Below are 24,820 nucleotides of genomic sequence, written 5' to 3' on the forward strand. Positions count from 1 at the left end.
AGGCTGGACGAGACTGAAATACAGAATGAATGAAGTAATGCAGTAAACTTGTGCAAATTTTCTTACGAATTTTCGCCTTAACTTTAAGGCTCTAGAAAGCCTTTCATCGATAGTCTTCTCTTTCCACCCTGTGCTGTGCGTTTTTAAAATAAAAATTGATTTGGAGCAAACCAAGCCCTTAATGTTTAACCAGCTCTTGTTTTTACCTGTGGGCAGTTCTTGTTGGTACTGAAGGAGTACATCTGCAAATGGCTGACTAGATTGGACATTCTGTAAAACAAATCAGGATGTAAAACAGGTGAAGTGTTACTTGGTCTGAAATAAAACTGTCAGTAAGGCTACTTTAGAGGGAGTTTCTTTGAGCGTGTTTGATTTCAGGTCAGTCAGTCATGGATCTCCTGTATTTGTTCTCAAAGCAGTACTTTTTGGGTTTAATTCTTAGAATTGAAATACTATGTCACCATTCTGCCAAGGGTTATAGATAAGATGGAGGAACATCCCACTTTTATAGGAATAAGAAAATTGTGGTGTGATATTTGATTCTAGTTTTGCTTTTATTTGTTTCAGCTTATGTGCTGAAATGAGCTTTACTTCTTCAGTACTTTGCAGGATAGCATACAATTAATGGTGATAAGACTGCAGAGGTACCTTACTTCATGTTCCTGTTAGTTCCCTTGGCATTTGATGATGTTGCAGCTTTGCTGTTCATGAGTATGTGTCATGGTTTAAACCCAGGCAGTAACTTAGTACCACGCAACGTCTCACTCACCCGCCTTGGGTGGGATGGGGAGGAGAATTGAAAGAATGTAAAACCCACGGGGTTGAAATAAGAACAGCCCAGTGACTAAAAGTACAGTATAATGCTGCTAATAATAAGGGAAATAACAAGGAGAGAGATACAAAACTAAAAGGTAAAAAAGCCCCCAAAACCCAACCAAAAAAAACCCAACTAAACAAACAGTAAGCACAAGTGATAAACAATACAATTGCTTGCCACCTGCTAACCAATACCCAGCCCCGGCCCCAGCAGCGATTGGTCCCTTCCAGGTGACTCCCCCCAGTTTCTATACTGGGCATGACCCGCTGGGGTATGGAATACCCCTTTGGCTAGTTTGGGTCAGGTGTCCTGTCTCTGCTTCCTCCCAGCTTCTTGTGCCCCATCTCACTGGCAGAGCACGAGAGACTGAAAAGTCCTTGATCAGGATAACCACTACTGAGCAACAACTAAAAACATTGGTGTGTTATCAGCACTGTTCTCAGACTAAAGCCAAACACAGCACTGCACTAGGTACTGGGGAGAAAATTAACTGTCCCAGCTGAAACCAGGACAGGATGTTATCTTAGCATCCTATTCTCAAAGCTGGAAAAACAAGTGCATACGGTTCCTCCCTGGTGGTAATACAAGAAGGTGCTTATCTGCTTGATAACGGGCTCTGTGGCTGTCTAAACTAACAGCTGAGGGGTTTTTGAGAGGTAGGACTTCTGGGTGTTTTAGTCGGGGAAGGAAAGGAAGTTCGAGTGGTTGATCTAAGTATTCTGGCAGTTTTATTGGGAGTTTGTGGGGAAGCTTGTACATGTTTTAAAGGAGCAGAGTGGCTGAAATAGGCTTCTGGGGCTCCACCTTCCTGTCTTTGCCAAAAAGAGGTATGGTACAGGCAAGAAAACGCCTGTGTCACAGAATTTCGCACGATTTGGTCTACTGACATAAGCTTTTTGTTACCAATTCTGGTAACATGAAACAAAGACAAACACTTAGAGAAGACACCTTGGCTTCCCCTAGCCACCTCTCCTCTTCTCTCATTGGTCTTCAGTCCCCTCGCCGTACATCGCAGCAGCCCCTTGAGTGAGGTGATGGCAGCACACTGGGGCCAGCGTGTAATGGTTACTTCGCTTTTGCTGTTCCTTGCTTCTTGCGGAGTAATTCAGGTATGGGCTCCTCTGTGGGCTGCAGTCCCCTCAGAGGTGTACCATCTGCCCACTCTGTCTCTGCTCGGACAGCACCTCTGGGCTGGAACCTCAACTTGGGTGACTGGTTATGTGCCTCCTTTTTCCAGTGTCCCTCTGCAGGCACCCCCCTACAGCATCATCTCTGCTGCAGCATCTCTCCAGCTCTTTTCAGGCAGCTGCTCTTCCCTGTAGCTGTGTTGGGGGAGGCCCATGTGCTGTGTGATAGGCAGGGTTTGGTGAGGGGCAATCCCAGTTGTGCTGGGATTTGCGACGAGCTGAGGGCACTCTCTGAGCGGGTTCCATGCAGCGTGCCAGCACCTACCAGCTGTTTTTCTGGGTACAGTGTGCAAGAGAAGATCAGCGTAAGCACTGTGCGGTAGCAGGAAAGACAAGAGTCTAGGAATTTAGCATGAGTAGGTCATTTTGTGTTGGGCCACACAGGAGGTGAGATCAGAGAGGCACTTGAAGATGTTGGCAGAATTGAGCTTTTATTCTGGATACAAGATTAATACTAAAATGACAAACTTACCAGCTATTTATATAGAGGGATTTTCTTGCAATTTTTTGGCTTTTTTTCTCTCCTTTTATTTGGTATATTTTGTCTTGGTAAGTCCTTCTGAGAGCCATATTTTCTGTTTAACTGCTAGAACTGGCTGGAATGTTCTGAAAGCAGTATTTATACTTTGCAGATGTTGCTTGTAACTACTAGTAAGGGAAGTAGAAGGCAGAAAGGAGCTTGTGGCTTGGGCTTAAATCCAAAACCACTTCCTCAGTGGGGGAAAAATTAAGAGCTGGGGGCAGTTCTGCCAGCTTTGTTTGAAGGCACTAATATTTAAGAGTGAGAATGCTGTCCACAATGCAATGGAATAATAATAAAAAAGTTATTTTGGCTTTACCTTCTCTATTTCCATGTTTTAATGTTAGCATTTATTATAAATTTTTTTTTCTGCTTATGTTTTCAGGAACAGGTAGTTGACTCACTTAGGATTGATACCTCATTCAAAACTGCAGGCAGTAGCATCACAAGTTGTATTTGGCCAAAACCAACTTTCTTCTTTTAAATTCTGAATAAGAAAAAACTTGCATTGCAGTGTTTTTCTGTGAAAATAAGTTGTTCTAGCATTGGAGCTTGCAAATTTGGTATGAAAACACAATTTGAACAAAAAAGTGTGGAAATAAAATATGTAAGATATATTTTAATATGCTTGTAGTTTTAGTAAGGGTTTCCTTAGCATGATGCTTTCTTCTGTAATATACGTGATAGAACACCTCTCAGTGATGTTACTCTGTAGTTCAGGAAGGGATTTAGATTTCATTTTTGGTTTTTCTATATTGAAGTCCCATCCAGCCGTTAACCCTCCTATCAAAGAAACTGTTCAAGAAAGCACTCAGGAGCCTGCTGAGGGGAGTGAAGAAAAAGCAGGAGCCAAAAGAAGAAAGAATTCTGTCCCAAAAGTGAGTGACTGAATTGATGCTTTGTTTTACCAGAAAGGCTTGTAAGTCAAAATTGTATTGCCAAGTTTTTACTTAAATATTTTAAGAGTTTTACTGTTGTAACTGCCTTGCCTTTGCTTCTTTCAGATGTATGTGTAGTCATATATTTGTCCTTTTAAGTAATATATTCAGTATATATATATAGATACAGTAATATTTTTCATACCTTTTAAGGTGCTGTACGTGTTTTTTGAAAGTTAATTTCTTTACCGATCTATGTTTCTCAGACTTGAATTTAAGGTAACTTAGGCTAAATTCCTACAGTACTTCCTAGTCAGGAGAAGGTGGAAATGATCACAGAGATTTAGCTTCAGGTTTACCTTTCTGGTTTTGAAGACTTTAATACCGTAGACAGGTATGACTGTCTTTTTCAATTATGAGGGGTTTTGTTGAAAATCCTAACAGAGCATAACGTACCGTCTGGGCTGAAAGAGTGCTGCAGCATATCTGTCTGAACAGATGATAAGAATCAGTTTTAAACAGGCCACACTCCTAATGGACTAATTAGGATATAAATGGCTTTAAAGGGTTTCATAGCTGCATCACTGGACTCTTGAGTCAGGAAGGTATCTGTGAGTAATTGGTATACAGTATTTTATACAGAGAGTTCAGCTTTGCTTCGTAAATGTGTGCATACCTTAGAATACTTCTGAAAAAAGATTGTGTTATCTTAAATCTATTGTATTCACAGTAAGAAGACACACTTTAGTCTGAAACAGCTTATTGGTACTGTCCATAGTTCATACTGTAGGAGGTGAACTTTCTTAGCAGCTTACTGTACACTTAATGATACTAGTGTAACATACTGCTTTGAACTTTATCCTTTAATGCTTTGGTTTGTTCATGTGGGTTTATTTCTCTTATGGTGTGGAACAGATGTGTTTCATCTCTTCTCAGTTTTTTCTAAGGAGAATAGAATCCTAAAATGACAAGAATTGTGCAGATAGGACTGATATATTTATGGTATCTCATTTATTTCTAACTCATTTCTGGAAATTACTGTTCTACAGGATGCGCAGTGCCCTTAAATTAGGTGTCAAACTATTTCGAATAGGCGCGCCTTGATTCTGACTGTTTTCCTTTCGATGATTTGCCAAGTTTCAATGTAGTTTTTCTAGCCAGGTGTACCTGGCTGTCCTTTAGTATTGATTCACAGTTGCAACTGAAGAATTTTCAATGTGTCGGATACATAGTGGATGTTCCTTAGGTAGGATTATGTAGGATTAATTAGTAATACTAACATATTACTAGTAGCTGTAATAGCTTCTTTTTTCAAGAGGAAAAAAAAGACCTTTGAGTGGAGAAAAATTGTACTAGTAGTACATTGATATATAGATTTTAAACTGGACTAGTTCATCAGTTTGCTTCACTGTGAATTTATGCAGCAAGCGGCATGAGCTAGTGGGAATGGCTATGGCATAAGCTTCATGCTTCTCATGGAAAGTGCTTTCAGCCTGTCCTGCGCTGGCACTGTGAAGGAGAAACAGGAAGACATAAGAGCCATTTAAACACAAAGGTGGAATGGAAGATCCTGAATAGTTCTTTTTACATAGATTCTATAATTAGTGTTAATCAGTTTAAGGCAAAATATGGAGCAAATTTACTCCTTTTCTTCTGATACTAATGTAGCAATAACATTTTAACTGGTCATTGTTCTCTGGTTTCCTGTGGGTTTAGTGTACCCGTTATCCTTCTGTCTTCATGTTGTAATCTGTAAAAAGACTCAGTGATATATCATGTCTTCAAGTAATTAGGAACATTGCCTCACAGCCTTGTGTGTGAGTTGCTTTCTTCAGTGTTGAAATTTAAGAGCTGCAGCTGCATTAAAGGGAATTTCATTGAAGGTGCTTCAAGATGCTTGCAGATGGGATAATGCAATAGCATTAAAGTTGAGAGAATGAACTGAAGACCTGAAAAACGCGCACATACATAGGCTGCAAGAAAATGTTGATTATTTTCAAGTAAATTATTACAGACTCTTGATTTTTCAAGTCTTAATTGCTCATCTAAAATGAAAATTAGTATTTTAAGCTTTAAAAAAACCCACGAGACAGGAAAAAGGGCATAGATTAGATGACACCAATTGTCACTAATTAGTATCTCATAAAGCAACTTGTTTGTGGTCTGTTTACTACATTATCTTTGTTTAGTAGAATGATATTCTTTGTTACTTGTGGTCTGTGACTTGGATATCCATCTGTGTGTAATAGATAAACAGCGATCCAGATGAACACTTAGAAGTACTCATGTAATGGTGATATGTGAAAAAGTATAGTTATGTTATCATGAACACAAAGTGAAATTTAAGTTCTACTGTAATACATTGCTGTATTTTGACCTGTTTTGACAACAGTCTGCAGTTGTGTACTGGAGAAAGTGATCCTGCCTTAGGCTCTTAAGGTGTATTAAGAAAGGAGTGTATGTACAGATTTAAGCTTTTTAAAGTGAAAAGCAGCCTAATGGTTGTTAGTGTGTTCTCTTTTCACTATGAAATACTTTTAAATGCATTTTTTAACTGTGTTGCCTCCCTTTGCAGTTGTCACCTAAAGAGGATAATAACTTGCCTACAGAAGCTGAAACAGAAGAAAAGGAGCTGGATACTTTAAAGGAAGATGATCTACCTCCTGAAAAAAACAGTAATAAAGAAGTACGTGAAAGCTTTTTCTCTGTGCTGAAGAGCATCTTGATATTACGTAAATCTAGTATTGAGTACTAAGAAGCTACCGTTACTACTGCTGTGGCAGTCTCAGGAGCTGTTTAATGACAGAAAACTTCATATGTGTTCACTCATATTTGTACCTCTCATTGAAGCTAACAGGAATTGAAGCTTTCAGCAGAGAAAAATTCTAGTCTAGCTTGTCTGTAAGTTCAGTTAAAACATTTCTACATATTTATTTAAAACAGAATATTACTTGGTTCTTTTTTGTTACATTTCAGGAAAAAAAAACCAAACCCTGATTACCACGTATCCAGGATTTTCATAATTTAAGAGCAGGAGGTGACTTCATATATATTACAGATTAAATAATGTGCTTCAGGCTTCATTGGGGAAAAAAAACTTAGAATCATGTAAGATACATCTTTGTTTTGCTAAGACTTAGCACTGTTTTTAATCTTCACAGGATGTGGTGAAAACAAATGATGCTTCTCTTCCTAAAGTAGCTAGAAGAGGAAGAAAAAGAAAGGTAACAATATGTTTAATTATTTCACCTTACTGGAATTTTTGGATGTGATGGAAATAATAAGGATATTATTATTTGGAAATAGTAAGGATATTATTTCTTTTAATGACAGATTATGCGTAAGTTGAAGTGCTTGATACTCTTCTCCCCCCTTTCATATGTCTGAAAGATTTATAGGAATGAAAGTTTCCACAGAGTGTGTTCCACAAATCTTAATTCTGTTTGATCTTAATGTAGAGGAGGGAGTTCCCATCTTTTCCTAAACAGTTCACTGCAAGTAAGAGAAAATAAGATACAAACTGTTGCTAGGCCACTAATTGTGTTTTTTTTAAAATAAGTAGTCTGTTTTGAAGCTCTGAAAATTTCTTCTAACACATTCATCACACTGAACTACTGTCCTTTCTTAAGAGGTTGTGATTTTTGTAGTCTCTTCAACCTGGGAAAAACTTGAGTTAACTTTGAAAGAAGCACTTCGAGCTGGTCGCTTGGTGTGCTCCAGCCTTCATATTCATGTGGTCACAGAGCAAGCCACATCAGGGCACTGACACAGCTAAAAACTAGATTAAAGTGGGGCAAATCTTTATTTTAATTTGAAACCATTTAACTTGTCACATTAGTGCTGACAGCAGGGATGGAATGAGTGCAAAGTAATTGTGACCTTGGTATGTTTGTCACGGGTAAGTTGCATCAGGAAGAAAGGTAGGTACATGTTTGGGTGGTCTTACAAAAATGTCTTGAGTATTTAAAAAATACGATTTTAAGTATACCTTACTTAGAAGAGTAAGTTTACAAGAACCTAAATTAAATTTAAAGAAAGTTTCTAGTCTGAAACAACGTTTTTGAAATACTTGAAAAAATGTCTGTGACTATGTATATTTGTGATTTCAGTTTGCAGATGGGAGAGAACCCTCACAGCTGATGCAGACCCACAAAGACAATCTCATTTTTTGCTTTTTCAAAAAGCACTCAAATCATACAGTTGTGGTGTGTTTTGTTTTAGGGCTTTTTTAGCATCATAAGGTACTGCAGGCCTAAAAAGATTTCCTGTCAGTTTACTAGCTTTAGCTGACAGACTTCTCTTTGGCATGTGCTCTATGTGTTAGCATTACTATAGGCTGTTGCTGAACAGAAAAACTGTATTTCAAGGGATATGGTATGTGCTTATAGGTCAGAAAAGAGTTGGCTATGCAGTTACATGACTTTGAATGTGTTTCCTACTTGCCTTAAGAAACATGGTGTTTTCTTTTTCTGGGATTGTAAGAAAGCATTCTAGCAGGTGTTTTTCTGTCTTCATTTAAACTCCCTCTGTTGGCTAGTGCGAAGCACAGTTAATACGAGAGATGTACCTCTGCTCTGTTCTAGATAGAAGTTTGTCTCTGTTCTTCCAAGTTATCTTTTATTGTAGGTGCCCACAAAGAACATTAAGATAAATATGTATTTACCCATAACTTTTCTGTTGCTGTTAGATGGTGCTCCTGCATCCAGTACACTAAGCTCTGTGAATATTTTCTCCAGTTGGGATTTTTCTAAATTCTTTTTATCTGGATGGAATGTTTCTTCAAGGAGATTTGTATCCTTTCATGAAGATTTTCTTTTGTCTTTACACACACTGCTATCCCCCAAATGGCTTTGTAGATAGGGTAGTTGTCTAGTTAGTGCAGTTCAACCTCCAGCTTTTTCACTGTGAATAATCATCTGTAAAACCGGAAGGAGGTGGGGGGTTTGTTTCTTTTTTTTCTGAGTATCTCCATCTACTGGCTTGATACTTTGATGCAGCTAGAGGAGATGATAGCTTCTAAAAGAGGAGTATTAGTATATGGGGAAAAAAATATTAACTGCTTAAAACTGGGTTTTGGCATGCTGTTGTGTTGATCTTAAACATACTTACAAATAATATTTTTCTTTTGTTATATCAGGATAGTTTGTTCTGAAGATTAATGGGCTGGTTGAAATTGCATGAAATGTATGAATGAATGGGTAGGGATGGTATGTAGATGCGGAAATCAGTGATACTGTTAATGAACTTTGCTTTCCCATGCATCGAAGCAATAGCACAATAATTTATTCTAGAAGTTTAAAACTATTGTTTAAGAAAGTAATTGATGAATTGGCACCCTGTGATATTTTCAGTTGTGAAATTCTTGCTTTAAATTAGGCTGAAAAACAACCTGAAGCCGAGGAAGTGGCAGCAGTGGCAACAGCAGGAGCAGCAGTGACAGCAGCAACTCCTGGGCCAGTGTCTCCAAAAGTAAGCCCCAAGAGAGGAAGACCAGCAGGTAACTTCAAAAGAAAGGTTTACTGCTTTTCGCCAAAGAAATATCTGAGAATTACTGAGAGAGCTATGACTTTCCTCTCAAGTACTACAGAGTATATTCTCATGCTAAAGGCAGTCTTTGCTTAACACCTTGTCTCAAACTGATGAATTTGGAACATAAATGGATTTAACTTGTTAGCATTAATGCTCAGTCCTGTAAACAAGACAAATTTTTGGGTACAAGTATGTTTAGAAAAGCCTTCTTCATAGAATGCTGCTAAACTACAGATACATAGTAAGAATGCTTTGTGTGGTTTTGCTCCATTAAGACCTTAATGGAGGTCTCGTTAAAGATCTGTAAAATACTTTAATTGTGTTAGAATATCCATAAAACAGAAGGAAAAGAACTGAGGGAATACAGAGCCTGTAGGTGGAGCTCAGAGGACAATAAAAACAAAGAGGTGGAGAAACTTGTTTAAAAATGTTGAAGGCAGTCTGTGTAGATTGGTAGACAAATGAAAAGAAGATATAACTGCTTTTTTGGGTCTTTGGGGTTTTTTTTTGTTGGTTTTTTTTTTTTTCCCCGAAATGTATAATTAGAACCATTTGATGATTCTCCAGTGCTTGTTTCTTTCAAAGCAGCAGTGATCTAATTCATTGGAATTTTTGTGGTAAGCTTGCAGATATTCCTGAACTAATTATTAACTACTTCATCAGAAAACAGTTCTTGCAGCAGTTAAGTATATTGTATGAGCATCTAGTCTGGGAAACAAATGATTTATACTTACCTGCATCTGCTGATAATACGAAAATAACTTTACAAAGTGCAACCACGGTTCGCTTGACTTAATTACTTTTGCCTTGGAAGCTGTGAGGAAATTCAGTATTACTTCAGTTCCCTCTCCCACCCTCCATTTTATTACATGTACTAAATGTACATTTTTAATATTTGCATGTGTGTTTATCTTCAAAATCTTTTTTGTTTTTACTAACTACTGTCTGAGAGCAGGCAAGGATCTGTAAGAGATGCTTTCACCTCCTGTATAAAATACCTTTTCATAAGATATACTGTGCAGCCTTTTCTGGTGTTGATACGATGCGGGCATCTCTTGCTTAACAGTGCTCCATGCTAACATGAGCAGGAGTTTAAAAACAGAGTATTAGGTTTCCTAACCACATGTTCACTGTGGTGTCATGCAAGTATTTGAAGGATATGAGTGCCAGGAAGGCAGATACACTATATGTCTTACTCTTAACAATAAGGTGAGTCTGGGGAAATATAAAGTTTTGCTCTGTACTGTAGTGTGGTGGTAGAACTTCTTTACAGTGGTTTGTTATCAAGAAAAGAGATGGAAGCCCCATGGTACATTTAAAAGTAATATAAAAAAGCACTGGAAGACCTATGATACGTCTAAAAGGCAAACAGACTGCATAAATGTGGACACTAAATGACTTCTTTCCATTCTTTAAGTTTAGACTTTCTCATTCGCTAACTTGAGGCTTGTTTATATTAGTTATGCAACATGTGGAACAAATCCTAATTGCACAGGCGGCAAAACCCACAAGAATTGGAAGTTGGAGCCTGTGTCTAAAAAGCCACCAAATTTTTAAATTTACCAATCAGCTAAAAACCCTCTAATTTTTCAAAGAGATCTTGATTAAAGTTTGGTACTCACTTAACACTTGAATTTTGTATAATAACAAAGTTAAGTTATATGTTTCGATTTAAGTGTAGCTTCTGTCTGTTGAGTACGAATCTTTCCGTATATAAAAGAAGCAGATGGTGGCTGTGGACTAACCTGTTTTTTCTCTGTAAATACTAGCTTCTGAAGTAAAGGTTCCAAAACCAAGAGGGAGACCCAAGTTGGTGAAACCATCTTGTCTGTCAGAGAGTGACTCGTGAGTTGTTCTGTTTTGTTTCTTAATATAAAGCTTCTTCATTGTAAACAGTGTTGTTCCTTATGTTAAGACTTCATAATTACTACTGAGTTCCTGACGATTTTTGCCCCGTTAGCATTTAGTATGAGATACTGTTTATGTTGGTGTGGTCATTCACAGCTCAGGTAATTCGTACATAATTCAAGGTAGTACATTTCTGGAACAAGAGAAGATCTTAACCTTCCTAACCTGTAAAATCTGTGCAAAATTCCATATATAATTGTATTACGCTGAGTGAAAAGGAAAAGGTACTTACTAAGACAAAAGACAAGATAGGCAAAATGAAAATACTGAATTCTTTTATATTTTTGTTTCAGAAATCTGTTCTAATGGAATTCCAGCACCGCTTTTACCTCCATTTCTTGTGTCAAGTCCTCAGTGGTTCTAATAACTGAAGGAAGGGTTGAGCATTAGTGTAATTTTTCATAGATAAGCAGATGTACAGTTTCAGTATATCTACACTTTAAATAATACTTTATAAAGTATTTATAAAGAATACTTTATAAAACTAGTTTACAGTGTATGCACTCTTGGTCCTGCAGAAACATATGCATGGGAAGAGCAGAGTGTTAGCTTCTTAGGTTTGGATCTATACATGTAGATTAATGTTAGCTTCATTAGTGCCCCTTTTTTTGCATAGATGGGCTATAATTTTAGAAGAAGACTGTTAGAAGAATGTGATGTTTTAATGTTTTAAACTCACTGTAGGAAATGGATACAGTGTCTAAATCTGTTTGTGTTTTAGTGTTAATGAGGATGAGAAGCCAAAGAAAAAAGGACCAGAAGACAAGCCCAAAAAGCAAGGGAAAAAAGATGAGGAAAGTCAGAAGGAAGAGGAGAAATCAAAGAAAGAATTTGACAAAAAGGAAGGAAAGAAAGAAGCTGAACCAAAAAGGAAGAATGCTGCAAAAGTGGGTTCTGCATCAGCTTCTGATTCTGAAGATGATGGAGAAGAACAAGAAGGTGACAAGGTATATAGTTTTGCTTTCCTGATATATTTACTATAGAGGAAAGTAGTATCTGAAAATCTTTCTTGAAGTTAATGCTTGACCTTAGTAAAGGCTGGAGACTTGTGTGTGGTTGGTATAGATACGTAGAATAAAAGTTGCAGAACTTCATTTTGTCAAATAATTCAGGAACTTACTTGGTACTTTCCAAGAAAAGCATCTTTTCTAGAACACTTTTTTAATGAAGGCTCTAAATGTAGCAGTTACTTTGTCAAAAGGCTTTTTCCATCTATGTTCTTTAGAATGCAGACTTTTTTACTTGGGTGTGCCTAAGAGAATATTTGGCTCAAAATCAGGTATTTGAAAGGTATAAAGCTGTTCCTAGCAAGTCATTGGAATGTCTTCATTGTTCTGGTGCTTAGGATATTGCCTTCTATTAGAAAGGGAGAAAGAACTAAAGAAATTCAGAGCTTACCAACATGTGGAGATCTTTTATTTAGTTCCTGGGAAAGCCAGCTCTTGTGAGGTTGTTCCTCAGAGCAGAGTTGCTTCAAAGATAGTGTGCATAGCTTTATCTGTTACGGAAACAATGATTTAATAATCTTGATTTTCTCTTTCCAATGCTAAAATTGCGAATAAAAACAGAAGAAAAAAGGGGGAAGAAGCTTTCAGGCAGCTCATAGGAGAAACATTGTAAAAGGTCAACATGAGCGAGAAGTAGCAGAAAGAAAGCGTAAGCAAGAGGAACAGACAGAATCTGAATTGTGAGTATGTTTTAACATGTGATGTCTGCAAGTTTTCTTTAAGTTTTGGATCCATTAGATTGAGAACTGGTAGAACCTATTAGTCCACAGTTACGCGTTTTCGATCATGTAGTGGAATGCATAGGGTTACCTGGAAAACATTTCCTTCTCTGTCTGGTAGCTGAAGGGGGTGAGGCAGAAGAAAGGAAGAACAAGGTAACAATTCAGAGAAAAAGGATTAGGACAGTGGTCCTCTTCACCATTTTCACAAGAAAATCCTACTATTTTCACATTCATTAACAAGAATCTAGTTTGGGGTTTTTTGTTCTCTAGCCCTTTCTTCTCTTCTTCCTGTCACTCCTCTGGAAAGATAATATGATTACTCTACTTGCCTATAGCAGCCTTCCAGTATCTGAAGGGGGGCCTACAAGGATGCTGGGGAGGGACTCTTCATTAGGGACTCTAGTGGTAGGACGGGAGGAATGGCTTTAAATTTAAACAGGGGAACTTTAGGTTAGATACAAGGAAGAAGTTCTTCACAGTGAGGGTGGTGAGGCACTGGAATAGGTTGCCCAAGGAAGTTATGAATGCTCCAACCCTGGCGGTGTTCAAGGCCAGGCTGGACAGAGCCTTGGGCGACACAGTTTAGTGTGTGGTGTCCCTGCTCATGGCAGGGGGGTTGGAACTAGATGATCTTAAGGTCCTTTCCAACCCTAACTATTCTATGATTTCCAACTCCCGAGATACTAAACTGCCCTTAGCATCTTTGCAGCTTAATATATCACTGAATCTGACACATAGTGATGATTTCTGCAATCAAACTGTCATATACTGATTTGGTTGTAATAATCAAGTCTCTAAATAGCTGTCATTTTATGCATTGGAGGGTTGTGTAGACCTTTGTTTCAGTAAGATAAAGGAGTAGTAGCTAATGAATGCATAATTAATTATAGCTGATGACTAATACCACAAAACTCAATATTGATTAAAAGTAGAAAGATTTTCTTTTTGTGCTGTCTTCAAGTTCCTTTGCTAATAAACTGAATATAGGTTGATAGCCCTTTTTTAATTTACTTTTCTCATCAGCGTAGTTTCCATTTGCTGGTCTTTTAGCTACTTCATTAGTGTATACGTAAGTCTGATACTGGTGCTTTGTACACAGTTGTGTATATACACAAAGTTTACATGTACCATTTAAATGGTCTGAGCTTGTGCTGCCAGTTGAAGTAAAATAGTCTTACATACTTTAAAACTATTGATTCTGTAACTGGATAGAGTATGAAAGGAGAATGGAAGATGACAGACATGCCATCTTGGATATTTTATGGATGCATGTTACTATGAAGGAGGAAAATCAGTCACAGAATATTTAGTTATGGTGTGCTGAAATACGCAAATTCTAAAAGTCTTCAGTAGGAGAAGACTGAAGAAGACAAACTGCTAAACAGGGGCTCACAGTCTTCTCTGAACCGAGTTCAAAAGCTTGTTTGAAAGATTTCTGCCTGTCTTCATGCTGACTGAGATGGGAAAAAGTTTTTGGTCTGTTTTTCTTGAGTCCCAGCTTTATTTCTAGTGATAGAACTAGAGAAAGAGCCAGGATATTTCAGTTAACTTGTAGTAAGTTGTCTTGTTGTTCTTTTATTACTGTTAGCTTTAAGAATATTTAAATCACAGGTACATTTATGGTCAGCTGTAGGATACTTACACAATTATATGAGAAAAGTCACGTAGGAACTGACTATGACTAATTGATCTCTCCAGAATTCCCTGTGGTAATGTCAAGTAGTTTTAGTCTTTTCATCATCATCATAAGAATATTTTCTTTCTCTGCCAGTTACTCCATACAATGCCATTTAACCAATTTGTACATGCAACCAAAGCAAAATACAGTTTGGAAATGTGACTTGTTTTTAAAATACTTCTGATCTGCCATTTCTAGGGAAAACTGTCTATCACTATGGAGGACTTATCAGCAGTATCTCAGCTAATTTTGTTAACTTATTTTGGTCTTTGAAAACCAGAACTTGGCTTTTTGTGGGTTTTGCATGCTAACACCTCAAAACACTGCCTCTCATCTAAAAATTGGGCAGCAGGGGGGGAAGACTGAAAAACAGTCTATGACTTTGCAAAAACACTTCAATATTTCCAATAGGCAGAATAAAGAAGAAGGCAAGAAAGCAGAAGTTAAGAAGATGGAGAAGAAAAGAGGTTAGTTTAGCTTCTCTGGACTACTTTTTGGTTATCTTAAATTTTGAACAAAATTATCTGCCTGCATAAGACAGTTTACTACTGAGGGTGTCTGTGGGAGCTCAGTCAGAGATGTTTGATCCATGACTGCCTCCTTCAGGTCTGTGAAACAGTGCATTCTGTTCTTCTATGTTCATTCTTCAGTGCATTAGAACAAGTCTTTGCTATACCCAGTTTACTGTCATTCAAGCTAATAAACTTGGGTGATCTCGTCTGATTGTGAATAAGATACGAAAGTTCTTATTCTTTGAACCAGATCTCCTTAGTTCTGGTATTTTTCCTTTCTGTCTCCTCAAAACACAATAATCTGAGGGACCTCTTGAAAGTATTTAGATACTACCTCTTACTAAGAGAAGGCTTCCTAAGCGAGAGGCTTAGATTCAGATTGCTCTAGTCTTGTCTACTAAACCACACTTGCAAACTAACCTTCGTAACGGTAAGTCATTCCTTTTTTAGTACTCCCATCTTTAAGGGCAATCCAAACCACTGGCTGTAATTTGTAGTATTGTGCAGATCCAGTGGCATGGACTCTAACCAACCTGTTACTGGTGGGGAGCAAAAGTTACCAAACCCATACATGATAGACTAGACTTGAAGGAAACTGTTTGCTTGCAGCATTTTTCAGAACACGTACCACTTGTGTATTTTAAAAAAAAAATCCGAACAGGCATTCAGCATGTGAATTGGAGATAGACATGTTTATTCATCTTTCACTCTTGCAGAAGCATGTGTACTTGGAGCATTTTATTTGGATGGATTTCGACTCTTAACTTGAATTATGTCCAATTTACTGAAAACAAACCCATCAGTATCCAGGTGGCCAGTCATTAAAGGTTTTCCAGCTTTTAACTCTTAGCGTTTATTGAAACTTACTTCTAACCTGGGCCACAGGTAGAGGGTGACAGCTGTATATTGAAATAGAAGATTATGTTCAGTTTTAACTCCTGAGGAGAAAACTCTGTAGGTTGCTAAGAGTGTTCAGTTTTAAAAAGCTAAGTACTTTGCTTCTGATTATAAGCCCTGTGGTTGGTTTATGTGTGCACCTGCATCATTATCTGATGTGGAGTGCCTGCCCATATTTTTCTGCATTCTATGTGAAGTTCAGGTTTGTAGAAAGGTTGCTGTAAAAACAAACCTCATGTGATTATCAAATATTCATGCGTGCTATTTTTAATCTTCAGAAACATCAATGGATTCTAGGCTTCAAAGGATACATGCAGAAATTAAGAACTCCCTGAAAATTGATAATCTTGTAAGTATATATTTTTTTAACTGATTTATATGTATAATTCCAGTAGGAAATACTTGATATTTGGTATGTGTGTTTGTCTTTAATTATACTGAGAATGAATGGGATTTTGTCAGTTTGAAAGGTAACTGCTGCTTAAATGAGGTTACTATGGACATTAAAAGATCAAAGTCAGCAATAAAAAAAGGATTTGTTTGAAAATACTGCATAATAAATAATTTACCAGAAACATTCAAACAGAATTCTGTCAAATGAAGCATCTGTGCTAGCTAAGCCTGAGCCATGCAGAAGCACCAGAAGGGCACAGTGAGTGTGGCAGTGGCAGACTCTCGGAAGGAAGGGAAATCTTGAACCATCATGGTATCTGCTGAAGGGACAAAATGGGGATTATACAGCAGTCCAGGAAGCTTCTGGAGCATGGTAACTTCCAAACACATCATTACTTCTGGGTAATGACAGACTGCATAGTCTGTCATTCATCAAACTTTTAACTGAGAAATCCACAAAGATACAGTTCTGTGTATTAACTGAAAGCCACTTAAGGTGCTTTGCCACCCTTTCAGTGGCAAGTCATTTGGGAAAAACTATGTATGGAAAAGGCTGATGATAGAGAACAGCTTCAAGCACAAAAGCACTAGAAGTGTGAAAGTGGTATAAAGCTCCAGTTTGTATTTTGAAAGTGTAAAATTATTTTTTAAAATTGGCTTTTGTTAGGGAAGTAGCTGAAAGGCAACTGATGGTCGTTCTTGTCTGCCAGTTTGGCTGTATCGATTGTTCTAAAGCTAAGCACATATTCAAATTAAGAATATTACAGCAAGGTATCCCTGAGCAAGGAAATTAATTTAGTATGGCTAATTAAGGACTATCAACATGTAAGTTAAGTCTTCAAACTATCTTCTTGTTTATATACAGGATGTGAACAGGTGTATTGAGGCTCTTGATGAGCTTGCATCCCTTCAAGTCACAATGCAACAAGCTCAGAAACATACAGAGATGATTCTGACTCTAAAGAAGGTGAGATCTGCAATGTTAATCACAGTAACCTGTGTTTTCTTAAATTGTATCAGCACTATTTACTGCTGGAATACTGTGTCCAGTTCTGGTCCCCACAATTCAGAATGGTGCAGACAAAGAAGAGAGGGTCCAAAGGAGGGCCATGAAGGGCTTAAGAACCTGCCCTCTAAGGAAAGACTGAAGGGGTTAGGTCTTTTCTTCCTGGAGAAGTCTTAGGGAGGGGGAGTATGCATCACGGTATTTCAGCACCTAAAGGGTAGCTACAAAGAGGATGGAGGCTTTCCCTCCCCTTACAAGGAGCCATATGGAGAAGACAAGGAGCAATAGGTACAAGTTGCACTGGAAGAGGTTATATCTCAATGCAAAATTTGTTTTGACAGGGCAGTCCTGCACTGGAACAAACTCCCCAGGGATGTGGTGGAGTCCCCATCGCTGGAGGCTTTAAAGATGCAATTGGACAGGGTGCTTGATAACCTCATACAGGTTCTCTCTCCCGCAAGGGTTGGTTGTTTCAAGGTCTCTTCTAATCTGGGCTGTTCTATGATTCCGTGATACTTCAGAGAGTGTACAAGACTATGATCTCACTTCAGGTTAAATGAAGGCTTTCATCTAGCACACGATGAAATTACATGGGTGAATTCCTAAGTGGAGTTTATGATTTTATTACTTTGATTTCAGATACGGAAATTCAAAGTTAGCCAAGTTATCATGGAGAAATCTACAATGCTGTATAACAAGTTCAAGACCATGTTTCTGGTTGGGGAAGGAGATTCTGTTCTTTCCCAAGTACTAAATAAATCACTTGCGGAGCAGAAGCAGCACGAGGAAGCCAACAAAACCAAAGAACAGTGGAAGAAAGGAGCAAACAAGAAAACAGAAAAGGAAAAGGACCAAACAGGTGAGTCACTGTTTTTAGCTTCTTGTTACATAAAAGACCTAGTCTCCATCAGTTTGAGCCAGCTTAAAAAAGCCTTTGATGTAGGAATTCTACCCATCTGTTAAAACTTTTGCGTTTCTGACACATTCAGAATAACTATAACTAACATTTAAGTTCAAGAGTTCATGTTTTCTGTGGCTATTTTACTTTTATTGCCTAAAGACAGAGGCTTTTGCATGAATTTTAGCATTCTTGTACTTTGTAAATTGTCTGATTTTATTGCCATGTGGAATTTAAAACCAAAGAAGTAGAATAACATACCACCTTCTGTTGCTTAATTAACATTCTGGTGCCTCGACTTCCACCTTTGGTTTAACTGCTTAATTTCCTTCATAGACTCTTCCTGTATCACACATACAACTATGTGTAGTATCAGCTTTTAACCACTTACATGCTACCTTTGTGATGCAGCTTTAATAGTTCAATCTGACAGTAAAGAAACAATCAGTATTTAAGGGAGAATAGGCCTTTATGCCCTTAGCAGTACTACTGCAGATTAATCATGAGCATTTGCACAATTACAGCATGATTTTGAAAGCCTCCCAGAGTAAGAATGCTCTACAATAACTTAGGTAGAGATAAACACTGGAAAGCTGTGTGTCAAATGAATTTATGTCCTTGATGATGCAGAAATTCTACCCACCTGTTAAAATTATTTACATCCTTGATCTCCATACACACTGGAAAGAAATTACATTTCCTTTGAACTTGAATCCTCAGAGCATTACAGGAAATAGTTTGAAAGTTACACCACCTGGGTCTGGAATAAACAAATTACTGTAACTGAGGTGATGGAGGATGCCAGGGATTCAGAATAACCGCAGTTGAAATGCCACTGTATTTAACTGCTAAGAAAGCAAGGAAGATAATAAAATCCAACCATTTTGTGGTGAGGGAAGTATGTGTGATGTAGTGGAGGTTCCCCACAGATACTTCCCTAACCCAGTGATCAGCACCGCTAACACTTCAGTGAAGCTACTCCAGATAAGGTTAACACTAGACTTAAAAAGAACACCCTGAAATACCATATTGTTGCCTAGTCAAATGGAGAATGGTAATTAGTTTAATGAGAGTAGGGTATATTCCATGGAAGTGGATTTTTCTTTATTTGCTACGAAGAGAAATTCTGGTTCCTTAAGTTTGTACTTCTGCTTTTTTGAAAGTGGAACCTCTGAACTCTTCCTATCTGTACAAAGCACAATTACAGCATGTTGTACTTCAGCTGAAGTACAGCTTCAGACTACCTACTTTGTAACAAGGAATTACAGCATCCATTGTTTCACTGAATTCCTCCATGACATTCAAGTTCAGAACTGATTCTGAGCAACTTCAGATCGACTATTAGCATGTTATCTCAAAATGATCCTGTTTGCTTTTTAGCATCTCTTAGCCTGCAGGTATTCAAATGAGCAGTGTCTTGGTGGGTTTGTTGATTTTTTTGTTTGTTTGTTTGTTTATTTGTTTTGGGGGGTTTTTTTTTCTGTAGCATGGTAGCTTAATGGAGGTTTGGCAGTTTTTTGTAAACCTGTAACTTCAAATAAAACGGGAATGACGTAGTGACATTCCTCAGTAACTCACTCAAAAACCACTGGCATGTAATAACAGAGCAAGACATGTATTCATTACAGAAGTTTTAAAGGGTTAAATATTCCTCCTTTGACTTCACTAAGTACAGCTTCTACATAGTGCTTTTGTTTTCCTGCTTGACAATTGCATGCTGTAACTTGAAACTCACTCTATTTTATACATACTGTTTGTTATATCTTGGTTACATACATGCTTGTTAGAGTTGAGAGTAAACAAGAATCCATGGAACTAGTAACTCTTCCAGTTATCCCCCAAAATTGTCTGACCAGATTAGAGTGGAAAATGGAATTTACTGCTGAAGTAGATTGTCTCAGTGCTCAGAATATATATAAACATTAGTCCTATTACCTGTAGCCTAGCAAGCACAAGAACAACTTGAAATTGCATGGAATATACACACTTTATTTTCCCCCTCTTAAAATTACGGGATGAAGCTCATTGCATGGAGTTTTTGGAAGTTGTATAAATTACTGCTTTCTGTATTGTTTCAGCTGCTGAGCATCTAGGTTAGAGGAAAACATTTATAGTGCTTGAGTTGATAAAGGTAAATTATCTTGGGCTTTTTATAGCACAGCTGTGCTGCCTGCAGTACTGTTTTCTTCCCCTTTCATTTTAAAGGTTCAAAGGTTCTGAATGGAGGGTCTGAAGCTCAAGACACCAGCCAGTCACAACAAGCTGGAGAGAACGCTGAGGACAAGAAAGATAGGCATGAAGTTGGCAGCAAGAAAAAGTGAGTTAATAACCTAACTGACCTATGGATTTTTTCTGCTCTAGCAAAACATAGAACAGCAGTAGATTAAAATTAATTAACCCTGTTGAGGTACTGTTTTCTTTACAGAGTTTTTTCTCAACTTTTGAGAACGATAATAGCATGTGAATCTTCTGATAAAGTTTTGAATGAGCACGTTTAAAGGTACTTCACTCACTGCTACAGTGGAGACTTACAGAAAAAACTGGCAGGATGTCCTGCTAGGGGAGAACCTGCAAGTCACGTGGCTTTTTCCTGTGTTTTAGACTACTTGATGCTATTAAGTTGGAAGAAAAGGAGCCCTGAGTCAAGTCTTACAGAAACTAATGGGATTTATCAATTTTTTCGTGAAATCATGTATTCTAATCAATAGACAAGCCATTTTAATTACTGTTCTGTAGAGTTGCTGTAGGTTTGCCCAAATGCAGGTAAACTGCAGGCTTGAACTTTTAGACCTGTGGAATCTCTGGACTGTGAACATTTCAGAGGGGTCGATGCATTTACCTTCTCTGTAAGAACGCTTGAATTTGTCAGGAGGTAAGTACTTAAACCTTAACCTCACTGAAAAATGCTGGTTTGCAAAGAAGAGCAAGCGATGAATCTCTTGTAGAGTATGAGAAGTACTTAATAGAATTCAGTAAACATTGAGGAAAAGGCCTACAATTACCCTTGAGCTGAATTGCTTTGTGAAGTACCACTTTGTTTTGTGTGAGCACTTCTGCAGCCATACGTATTGAAGGAAGCTCTCCATTCATCACAGTCTTCATGCAGGCCAGGAGAAAATGCAATTGCCTGGTGTGTTTTAACCCAGCTGGTAACTCACACCACACAGCCATTCACTCACCACCCCCTTCCTCCCGCCGGGTGGAAACCAGGACACCCGTCGTTCTCTTGGCTGGCTGACGAGTTTAAACTGTGCAAATAAGTTGAATATTGACCGCTGTTTACAATGAGGTAAAATTAAACAACAAAACAAAAAATGCCCTGCAGATGAAAATGAACGTGGTACGTACTGAGGCAGCCTCAGAACTTCTGATTACACGGCTTTCAGAAGTGACATTTGAGAGTCATTTGGTCTGAAAAGTGTTGTGGGAACATAATGAAGGTGCAAGCATAGGTTCCTAACACAGGTTACACAGCTTAGCACACTGCTTAAATAGGTGATTTGGCCAGGTCACACTATGGTACTAAGAAGGGGCAACACCCAAGTTACTTGAAATTGCCAGCAAGGCAGTAGAGTAATAAAAGAATATATTTGGCCAAGTATTTAAAAATAAATGACTACTAAACTGGTTCTCCAAGGTAGAATTTTTTCATGGCCCACTCTTTTCCTTGTTCCTGCAGAACATGACCAACGTGAGGATTATTGAGTGGCAGAGAGACCATCTCAGTCTGATTTGTTCTTTATGTTTGTGATTTAAAAATCTGAGAATGACACTTCAGTGGGCACTGGTCAGAAGAAACTCAAGGCAGATCTTCAGATAGCTATGCACCATGCCTGGTAAAGGCTGTTGACTATAAAAAGTGTTTCAAACAAGCGACTTTGAGGCAAGACAGTTTATATTTTTAAAACTTCAGTAATTGTATCTGTGAAACTTGCAAGTACCTCTTCCACAAATGAGGCAGTGGGGGTGTCATGTTCTGCTAATAAATATTTATCTCTTTTAATTGTGTGTGGTGTTTGCTATGGCCTTCAACTCTGCACTCCAACCCATTTTTCCACCTACGTAAGCAAAGAAACAAGCCCACTTTACAAGTAATTCTTGTGTGGCTGCTTGGGCGCAGTTGGACTCATTGCTGTCCCTCAGCTGTAAACCAGAGTTTGTAATGCCTTTTGCACATACCCTGCATGTTAAGAAATGCATCCACATACCTGTACTAAATTCAAGCAAGCTACAGACTGCTGTCTGTCCACCATACAAAATTCCTTTTATTCAGTATTTTTCATACATTTTTATTTGCAGTATTCTGTTACTTAGAAGTGAGAAACCAGTAACCAAACCAAGTATGAGCACATTATCAGCGTTCCAAGCAAGATGGTACTTCAGAAATTTTGGAAGACAGCAGTTATGTAATTTAATACTTCTTAAGTGATTGGCACTTAAGAACATCTTTCTGTTCTCATGTGGTAACATACATACCGCTTCCAGAGGATTATTCCCAACTACTAAGCAAAGTTACAACTGGTAGGGTATGTGAAGCTGGAGTGCTCCTTGAGCTGACCAGCAGAGTAGGGAGGACTGCCTGAATGGAACACAGACTTCTTGAGGACTGCCTTTCACAGCCAGTCACATACATCAGCGTGGTTGGTGTTAGTTGCTGCCCACTTAGCTCTGCATATGGGTGGTGGGGCAGCTGCCGTCAGAAGACGGCTGGCACCTCAGCCTGCTTCGGTCCTTCATCTACTGCTGCTTGTACGTCAGCACCACTCACTCCAGACTGAACAAATGCATCTGGAGTAAGTCTTGCAGTCTGCATTTTTATATGGTCATTAATGTTGCCTTGTTTTGTTTCTAGGACTTGTGGTGAAGAGAGAGAGCTTGAAAAGCCAGCAAAGGATCCTGCCTTTGAAAGCAAATGATACCACTCCAGTCTTTTTTTTTTTTTTTTTTAAATACACATTAAAGGGATTTTTGAAGTTTTGCATTTGAAATCTATAGACTGCCGAAAGTTTTAAATACACATTAAAGAGGATTGTTAAGTTTTGCATTTGAAATCTATAGACTGCCGAAAGTTCTAAGTAATTTTATAAGCATAGTATTTTAAAGTTAAATTTTGTGGAATAAAAGTCTCTTTAATCATGGTTTAAAAGTATTTAAACACTTTTGCCAATAGTTTTGCCCAGTATTAACAGGTAACACATTTCGATAGGTGAAAATTGGTTAGAAGACAAATACTTACATATTACAGGACTTAGAGTGGTAGTATATTTTTACCTGACTACTGTATGTTTGTCTAGGTAACAGCAGGGAAAAGTGTAAATACTTTTAACTGCCCACTTGCTTCATTTGTATAAAACCTCTTGTCTTCCTATGATACTGACCTCTGTTTGTGCATAGTTTTTCAACTCTTGTTGGGATGTCTTTTCACTGTGTTTTGTAGGAGCTGAGAGCAGCTTTTTTATAGCCGTTAAAATGTTAATGTATGAGTTAAGTACTTAATCACCTTTTTTAAAGAAGTTTAGGTCTGTTCTTGCAAAACTTGTGCCAATTTACTGCAATGTGACTTTATGGTATGCTTTTGGTATAATAAGTATACTAGAAAGAAACATAGTGTTCCCACAGAACCTGTTGATTCACATTGGTTAGAAAACAGTCTTAAACACTTCATGAAATTTAAAGAATTTAAACTGATAAAAAAAGGCTTGTATAGACAAAAACATCTAGAGAAACAACAGGTGTCTGGGTTTAGTTCTACTTTGGTTTTATTGCCTTGGCATTAACTTGGGGATTTTGAACTTGCATTTTAGCAGAAACACTGGTGGAGTATGTTAAGAACAACTCCTAAAGGCATGAAAGGGAACGTAACAGCTATAACGTCCTCTGAAAATTCTTTCTTCAAACATATGCTTTGCCTAACATCAGAACTAGAAGTAGCTTGTATATGAATAGAAAACAGTATTTGTCAGAGGCCAGCTAGATTAGAAATTAGAGTTTAATAGTTCTAAGAATCTTGTTATGGGGATATTAGGGGAGATGAGGGTGTTCCAGGTGTACTGATCACCTTGTACTGCATTGCCTTCAAGGCAGCAACAGAAAACCAGGATTACAGCCTGGTAGAGACCAGTACTTTAACTCATACTGTTCAACAGAGTTTCAGTACTGCAGCACAACCAAAATGGCAGGACCTTACATCCTGAGAAGTCCCGTTATTTCTGGTTGACAGGCCTTGTAAACTGCAGCCCATCTGGGTTTGTTCTTCTGTTCTCAGCCAGGATAGCCTGGAGAAGGGGATTTCTCATACATCATAAAAAAGGGGGTTTCCCATCTCGAGTGCAACAACTTGGTACAACCTTTACTTCCGTTTGCAGTTCCGCTTTTGCAGTAGTGCTAAGCAGCTGGATAGTCAGTAATGAGAAAAAGCAACTTCAATACTTGGCATCATTGTCACGATCAGGTGAGGGTCAGTAACTTCTGCACTCTTGTTTTCCAGAACCTGAAAGTGACAGATGTATCTTCCTATCCTTTTTCTGAATTTTATCTCCTATGCAGACAGGCTGAGAGAGTTGGGCTTCTTCAGCCTGGAGACAGCTCAGGGGAGACCTTGTAACAGTCTTCCACTACCTGAAGGGGGACTACACGAAATCTGGAGAAGGGCTTTTTACAAGGGTGTGTAGGGACAAGACAAGGTGTAATGGCTTTAAACTGAAAGAGGGTAGATTTAGGATGGATATTGGGAAGTTCTTTCCTGTGAGGGTGCTGAGGCGCTGGCACAGGTTGACCAGAGAAGCTGTGGCTGGCCCCACCCTGGAAGTGTTCAAAGCCAGGCTAGATGGGGCTTTGAGCAACCTGGGCTAATGTTTTCCATGGCCTG

The 24,820-nt window shown here is 38.2% G+C and overlaps 1 protein-coding gene across 1 annotated transcript in view; it reads left to right on the plus strand.

Moving 5' to 3' along the window:
• Positions 1-23,336, plus strand: part of PSIP1 (PC4 and SFRS1 interacting protein 1) — a 29,541-nt gene extending 6,205 nt beyond the window's left edge. The window contains exons 4-17 of the mRNA XM_010021310.1: positions 3,286-3,402; positions 5,978-6,088; positions 6,564-6,626; positions 8,779-8,899; positions 10,701-10,776; positions 11,561-11,786; positions 12,408-12,526; positions 14,658-14,713; positions 15,934-16,004; positions 16,914-17,015; positions 17,694-17,913; positions 20,158-20,269; positions 22,805-22,907; positions 22,971-23,336. Coding sequence (XP_010019612.1) covers positions 3,286-3,402; positions 5,978-6,088; positions 6,564-6,626; positions 8,779-8,899; positions 10,701-10,776; positions 11,561-11,786; positions 12,408-12,526; positions 14,658-14,713; positions 15,934-16,004; positions 16,914-17,015; positions 17,694-17,913; positions 20,158-20,269; positions 22,805-22,868 — 1,458 coding nt within the window. The 3' untranslated portion in view covers positions 22,869-22,907; positions 22,971-23,336. The remainder of the gene's footprint in view (positions 1-3,285; positions 3,403-5,977; positions 6,089-6,563; positions 6,627-8,778; positions 8,900-10,700; positions 10,777-11,560; positions 11,787-12,407; positions 12,527-14,657; positions 14,714-15,933; positions 16,005-16,913; positions 17,016-17,693; positions 17,914-20,157; positions 20,270-22,804; positions 22,908-22,970) is intronic.
• Positions 23,337-24,820: the final 1,484 nt, after the last annotated feature.

Source organism: Nestor notabilis, unplaced genomic scaffold (genome assembly GCF_000696875.1).
Source record: "Nestor notabilis isolate BGI_N333 unplaced genomic scaffold, ASM69687v1 scaffold6979, whole genome shotgun sequence".
NCBI classification, from domain to species: domain Eukaryota; kingdom Metazoa; phylum Chordata; class Aves; order Psittaciformes; family Psittacidae; genus Nestor; species Nestor notabilis.